General features: G+C 37.7%; 2 protein-coding genes across 2 annotated transcripts in view; one reads left to right on the top strand and one right to left on the bottom strand.

Moving 5' to 3' along the window:
* LOC106884223 (arrestin domain-containing protein 4) overlaps window positions 1–7,714 on the top strand; it is a 44,894-nt gene extending 37,180 nt beyond the window's left edge. The window contains exon 2 of the mRNA XM_052975314.1: window positions 6,026–7,714. Coding sequence (XP_052831274.1) covers window positions 6,311–7,483 — 1,173 coding nt within the window. The 5' untranslated portion in view covers window positions 6,026–6,310 and the 3' untranslated portion in view covers window positions 7,484–7,714. The remainder of the gene's footprint in view (window positions 1–6,025) is intronic.
* The window catches only part of LOC106875255 (coiled-coil domain-containing protein 180), a 141,675-nt gene that overhangs the window by 83,328 nt on the left and 50,446 nt on the right, over window positions 1–7,901 (bottom strand). The gene's annotated exons all lie outside the window — the stretch shown is intronic.

Raw genomic sequence — 7,901 nt, 5'->3', positions numbered from 1 at the left:
TGATGCTTTCTTTGTTATGACTGGGTTTTCTCCTTAATAATTTCTATCATTTGTTCAAGGCCACAAATTTGAAGAGAGGGTTAGAGTAAGTCAAATAAATTGATCCCTGTACTTCAATGATACTTTATTTTATCAACCCCAGAAAGATGAAAGGAAAAGCTACTTTCTACAGGTGCAAGTTTTTTAAAAGCCATTCTAAAAGCCTTTTGTCAACTGATTTTTTTAAAATCCCCACATTACATGGGAATTTTCATGGATTGTTATATAAACATCTGAGAACATTTTAATAACCTGTCCTTCGGAGTTTTGAGGATGAAATCCTCAAATTCCCTTCCCTCTGTCTCAATTTTGCTTTTATTTTGATTTACAAAATCCATCAATTCACTGTTGCATTTATTCACAACAGTGAAATTGGTGGATATATTTCATGTACAGTTGAAAGTATTTTCTTGTTTTTGCAGTTCTATCATCAGTTGTTTCTCTGTTTCTATGTTTTTATGCTACTGTTGATGATGTTGCTGCATTTGTAGTTGTCGTTGGAGCGGTTGTGAATTGGGCTGCAGTTGTGGTTTTGGCATATCTTTTTGCTGTGTTCTTGGAGTAAGGCTATGTACCTGCCTCCTCTTTCATATAGCCCCTTTTGTCACAGTGAGCCATTGTTCGGCCTGTTTTTCTTTCTTCTTGTCATGGTAACCGGGAGTAAACTCCTTTGTTGTCTTGGTTTAGTTATGGGTGTAGCAGTCTTGAGCACATCCTCATGATTTTGGGTTTGTGGTGTTTGTACTGTTCCCAGCAGTGAGAGTTTCGTTTTTCTTGTTTGAGGGCAGAAAACCTTTAAGTGAGTCACAGATCCCCATATGTAGAACCTTGACTCTCTACTCTCCACTAACACTGACAAGTGAATGCCATCCAGGAGATCTATGAGATCTGGTAATTTATTGATATAGGTTTGTTTACATTGTAAGGTCAGTTCCATACTTATACACGACCAATTTTGTTTAGATATTTTCTTTACCCCCAAGATAGTCACCTTGTCTTTGTCTATACCTGCCAAGATGACCACCACCAATCAGGTGATGGATATTTTTGGCAGCACGTTCATCACCCTAACTTTAGCAAGGCATTGGCCATGATAGCTGGGGATTCCGAAGTCTTCATTCCCAAGAGTTGTCATGGAATGACACCTGGCTTCTTCTTCAGTCTCAAATCTTACTTCAATTGTCCCAAGCTTCTTCCCCCAAGCTCCTGTTCATATTTGCACATCAGACAAAATGCTTCCGTTCATGTTAGTACGTCAGACAAAGTGCTTTACAGCATTTCTTCCAGCTCTTTATGTTCTAGGTTCAAATCCTGGTAAAGTCAATTTTGTCTTTCATCCTTTCAAGGCTGAAAGTCATAGTGGAAAGTCATAAAGTTGCCAGTCATATGTTTACCGTCTTAACTTCAAAAACTGCTGGACCATTATTTAAACCATTATTTAAACTATTGTAAATGAAGTGGCAAACAGTATTTCGCGAAAAGCAGCAGAGACTTTATGTATCATAATCAAAATGGGCGAAGTGGGGATGATGCAGCTTACATCTTTTTTTTTTTATTTGTTTCAGTCATTAGACTATGGTCATGCTGGAGCACTGCCTTGAAGAATTTTTAGTAGAATGAATTGACCCCAGGACTTGTTTTGTTTTCTTTTTGTTTAAGCCTGGTACTTATTCTATCAGTCTCTGTTGCTGAACCATTAAGTTATGAGGATGTAAACACACCAACAACAGTGGTCATCAAATGGTGGTGGGGGGACAAATGCTGACACAAAGACACAGATATATATATATATACATAATTAATAAGTCTAAGGGTAGCTACCCTTAGACTTATTAATTATAAAATGTTTTTGGCTAATTTCTGAAAAATTGGCATTATTTTTGTATTTGCTGCCGATTAGGTATTCTACACATGTGCGGTAAATTTTGAAAAATTAGACATATATGCACAAATCAGATGGAGTGCCTCATGCATATATATTGTCGATCTAGGCTATTTCGCTGATGATAGTTGACCTGGCAGAATAAATAGTTTATTTTGCTAAAATAACTTGAAACCTGGTTCGAAATATAGATGGTAAATGTTTTTATTTTTCATTCCTTTTCGAAATTATCCCTATTTTGTGGTGTAGAGCCTTGGCTGCTCTTTCTAGCGGGTTAGATGCCTTTTATGGGCATCTCTAATGTGTATTAAATGTACACTATTTTACGTGAATTTATACACACACACACACACACACACACACACACACACACATATATATGTATATATATGGTTGGAAAGCAAGATTCTTACCACACAACCACTCCTGCACCTATAAGCCATGCCTGTGCCTATAAAAAGTAGGTAAACCAGCCACCGGATGCTGAAACCTGGGAGTATGCATGCATTTGACAATAATCCTTTTCTTATTTGCCACAAGGGCTATGTATTGGGGGACATTACAAGGACAAATCACAAGCATAGTAGTTGGTGGGGGAGTGGGGGTGGAGAGATGCAGAATCAATTATGAATAAAAAAAAATACACAAAAGAATGAAATGAGATGTCCCTATAGGGGATAGGCAGTCAAACAAGGCCAATCTAAGAACTTTATAGATCAAGAATTACCTTAACTACCAGGTGCAACTTCCCTCTCTCACCTGTATTATCTGACCTACAGGCAAATGCTGAGAACTTGCCCATTCATTAGGGCCATTCTCATTTCCATCACGCTCACCCACACTTCAACCAAAAAATTCCCTAAAGGGCAGTAGCTCCCTCTGTCACCACTAATACTTAATAATATTAACAATAACAATAATAATCTGAATATAAATTGGTGGGAAAGTAAGTGAATTTCATAGTTTGCAGGGGAACTTAGATAAGAATAATAATTGAAGGGGACATATTTAAAGACAGGGGTGATGGTGATGGTGGTGAAAGGAGAGGTAAGACAATAGAGTTGTTTACCTCCATAACGTGAGATCTTATCCCATTTATGACAATGTTTATTCTATAGCGCTATTATTACTTTTGTTGTTGTTACTAGTATTATCATTGTTGTTGTTGTTGTTGTTATATGGCTTACTTTCTCCCTTTTATCTTTGTATGTTTGTGTAAATTCCATTGAAGATTAATGCTACTATGCTTTTAGGCTATTTAAACATTGCACCAACTTAGGCTTTCACTTCTCTGCCCACCTCTTTCTTCCTTTCTGTTTCTTGTTTCCTCCTTCTGACCTTTTGTTTGTATGTTTGTATATGGTGTGCGTATGTAAGCACACACACCACACACACACATCTATATAATACACATGCACACACACATGTGTGTGTGTATCTTTCTCTCTCTCTCTGTCTATATATATATATATATATAGAGAGAGAGAGAGAGAGAGAGAGAGAGACTGTGGCCATGCTGGGGCATTGTCTTGAAGAATTTTAGATGAACAAGTCAACTCCAGTGCTTATTTTCTGAAGCCTGGCACTTATTCTATTGGTTTCTTCTGCTGAACTGCTAAGTAATGGGGATGTAAGCATACCAACACCAGTTGTCAAGCAGTAGTAGGGAACCAAACAGAAAGCCCCCCCACACACACACATGATGAGCTTCTTTCAGCTTCCATCTACCAGATCCACTCATAAGGCTTTGGTTGGCCTGAGTAGAAGACACTTACCCAAGGTGCCATGCAGTAGGACTGATCCTGGAATCATGTGGTTGGGAAGCAAGCCTCTTATTACAACTATGCCTGTGCCTACACACACACACACACACACATACTAGCAACTCCTCTCCACAATCTTTATTTTTCTCAACTACTCCCACTAATGTTTATATAATGTGAAGTAGACATGTATCTCTTTCATAGCAAAAATACCTAGGCTTGTCTCTATCCTACTTTAGCCTCTCAACATGAAGCAGCCTCTCACCATCTCAAAGACATTCCTCACTCAGTTAAAGGGAATTTTTCTTTTCTTATAAGTTACTTGGCAACCTCACTGGTGCTGGTGTTGTGAAAAAAGGCACCTAGTACACACTACAGAGTAGATGGCATTAGGAAGGGCATCCAGCCATAGAAATCATGCTCGATTTGATATGGAGTTAGACACAGTCCTGTGGCTCTTTATCATCATTTAATGTCTGTTTTCTATGATGGCATGAGTTAGACAGCTTGACAGAGAGTTGTACCAAGCTCTAGTTTGTTTTGGCCTGGTTTCTATGGCTGGATGCCTTTCCTAATGCCAACCACTCTACAATGTAGTGGGTACCTTTTACATGTCACTGGCATGGGTGCATTTTATGTGCTACTGGTGTGAGTGCCATTCATATAACACCCACACTAGCCATGACTACAATTTCACTTAGCTGGATGTGTCTTCTCAAGCACAGCAATTCACCAGAAGTCCTGGTTACTTGTTATCACCTCTGTGAGACTCAACATCCGAAAATCACATTTCGTCACCTCATCCCACATCTTCCTGGGTCCACTTATTCCACAATCAGAGATTGGCACTTCTCTATGCAGCTGTCCTCATCCATACGCATCCCATGACCATACCATCACAGTTTTCTCTCTTGCACACTACATCTGATGCCTCTTATACCCAAATTTTCTCTTAAGACATACTCTGTCACACATGCACGCTGACATTGCACATCCCAAACTGTCCAACCAATGGATGTCAAATGATGAAGACATATAGGGGCAGGTATGGTTGTGTGGTTAGGAAGCAAATGTCTGTTTGCTTCCTAACCACATGGTTTCAAGTTCAGTCCCACTGTTGGAATCTTGGGTTAGTGTTTTCTAATATAGCCCTGGGCCAACCAAAGCCTTGTGAGCAGATTTTGTAGGCAGAAACAGAAATAAGCCTATCATATATGTGTGTGTGTTTGTATCTCCTTGTTTTGTCATTGTATGATAGTTGTAAATGAGTGTCACTGTCATACAAACAGAGTCAAAACAGACCTTGCTGGTGCTGGTGCCATGTAAAAGCACTCAGTCAACTCTGTAAAGTGGTTGGCATTAGGAAGGGCATCCAGCCATAGAAACCAAACCAAATCAGACTGGAACTTGGTGCAACTTCCTAGCTTGCCAGCTCTGGTCAAGCCATCCAACCCATGCCAGCATCGAAAATAGATGTTAATGGATGATGATGATGATGATGATGTTCCTGAAATTCACCAACGCTACTCTTGACACACTATACACCCTTTCCTCTTTATGATTCTTTTACTCATCACTTTTCTCTATTTTGGGGTTTTATTCTGTATACTGTGCTGTTGTCTTCCTTTACTTGACTTATTGCAGTTTTTAAGTGCCACTTTCACCCTTTACCAAAGAGTTGTGGTACATCTGAGGTACATTACAATAAGACCATTGTTATAATTATTTTTGCTTGTATTTAACACAATATGTATCAGAAATCAAATTAGAAATACTTGTGTTGAGCTATAATTATTAATAATTACTAGCATAGTGACTAATATCAATTTAATCATTTTAATATTTTAATTCTCAAAGATAAGGCGGTGAGCTGGCAGAATTGTTACCATGCTGGGTAAAATGCTTAGCAGCATTTTGTCTGTCTTTAAGTTGTAAGTTCAAACTTAGCTGAGGTTGACTTTGCCTTTCATCCTTTTAGGGCCGATAAAATAAATACTAGTTGAGTAATGGGGTTGATGTAATCAGCTTACCCTCTAACCCTGAAATTGCTGGCCTTGTGCCAAGATTTGAAACCAATACTTTAATCATTAAAAGGAACAAAATTTACATGTATGTGTATGTACATATTCCACAATCAGAGATTGGCACTTCTCTCTGCAGCTGTCCTCATGCATATGCATCCCATGACCATACCATCACAGTTTTCTCTCAACAAAATTTACATGTATGTGTATGTACATATGTGATATTGTGTTTATATGTGTTTGTTGATAAAATGCATTATGAAGCAAACTTATCATTTCCTTTTCTTTTCTTTTCTTTTTTTTTTTTTTTGTTTCAGACTCACACTGAAGAAAAGTACAAGACAGTTAGTCTGCCATGCCATTGAGAAATTATATCAAAATTTTCGAAATATTAAAGAGGAATTAATTTAAAATTTCCTGGAGTCTACAAATAAAAAAAAAAAATCCCCAAAAAACAAAACAAAAATATGTGTCTATATAACACATAAGAAATCTATTTTTAATAATAGAATAAAAAAAATTTAGTCAAATATCCTTTGTGATAAAACAATTTTTTGCTGGATTCTTTGAACCTCCTTTCTGGAGGTAGTGGCATTGTGAAAATGGATATGTCTGTGAAACATTTTACGATAAACTTAGAACATGATATTGACGAACATTATCAATATCAGCCAGGTGAGATACTCCGAGGATCTATACAGCTTTCTCTCTCCAGTCCAACTTTACTCCGAACCATTATGATCAGTGTTCTTGGTGAGGGGAGGGTCTGTTGGGAAGACAATCAACAACAAAACCAAGCAAGCGAGATATACATGGATGCCTCAAAGTTGATTATGGACATGAAGAATACAGAACCACTGAGTTTGAATGCTGGCCCACATAATTTCCCCTTTGACTATCAGCTACCAAATAATTTACCCTCTTCCTTCATCGGAAAATACGGTAATGTGACATACGTATTAAAAGCAATTATTTCTGGAGATAGAGTTGGTGAAACTAACATTACCAGTGAGCCTTTCTTAATTGTTAGACCATTACCATTGTCTGCTGCACTCTTAAAGCCAACCAATATAACACACCATAAGAAAGCATGGAAGGGTTGTACTTTTGGTAAGATATCGATGGATGTAACAATAAAAAAGACAGGTTTAGTCCCCGGGGAAGATATACTCATTGATGCCGATATTACAAACCGAAGTCCTAAAGTTATCTATGCAATTCAAGCTTCCCTTTTGATGAACAGTACTTACCATGCACAGAAGAAAAGCATCAGTTTTCTACAGATGGTAAACAAGCGGAGAGACAATTACGAAATGGGGTATTGCGAAGGTCGAAAGTGGAGAAATGTGCGTTTAGCTGTCCCTCCTTATATCCCAGAATCTAACCTAGACTACTGTGATCTAATTGAGGTGGAATATTCATTCCAGTTCAAGCTGGAATTGGCAGACAACACTGAAATGCGGGTTGATACACCAATCACAATTGGAATGAAACCACAGGGTCTTGAAGTGCCAGAAAATGCCCAAGAAAGAGAGAAAGCTCAGTTGCGTAATGCTCGATGGATGAGGAACACCGACAGAAATGCTCTGGGGTCAGATGATTTCAGTCATGAAGATGAAATATTAAGTGAATTGAACCACAAAACTAATTCTTGGCATGTGGGTGGAGCTGAGATTACCCAAGTGGAACGGAAAATGGTCAACCCATTGTTTGACCAAAATGATGATTCTGAACAGAACAAAGACGAAGAAATCATGGAAGTCAGTCGGTTATGAAATGTGTCTGTTATATACACACACACACACATATATATATATATATATATATATGTATGTATGTATATATATATATATATATATATGTACACACACACACACACACACACACACACACACACATACACATTATATATATATACATGCCACATATATATGTGTGTGTGTATACACACATATATACACACATGCATTATATATATACATACATATATACATACATGTCAAATACACATAAATATGTACACACACACACACACACACACACACACATATAAAGGAACTTTAGGTTAGATCAAAAATGTTTGAAAATTTTTCTCTCCATGGTAAATGCAATGATATTGTCTTCAGAAGCAGAAATATGTCCCAAACATATTTTACCGAGTGGAAGTGCATGGCTTAGAGAGGTTCGGGTGTT

This window comes from Octopus bimaculoides, chromosome 21, assembly GCF_001194135.2.
Source record: "Octopus bimaculoides isolate UCB-OBI-ISO-001 chromosome 21, ASM119413v2, whole genome shotgun sequence".
Classification (NCBI taxonomy): Eukaryota; Metazoa; Mollusca; class Cephalopoda; order Octopoda; family Octopodidae; genus Octopus; species Octopus bimaculoides.
The sequence above is the reverse complement of the archived record's forward strand: the minus strand, read 5'-3'. Positions and strand labels throughout refer to the sequence as shown.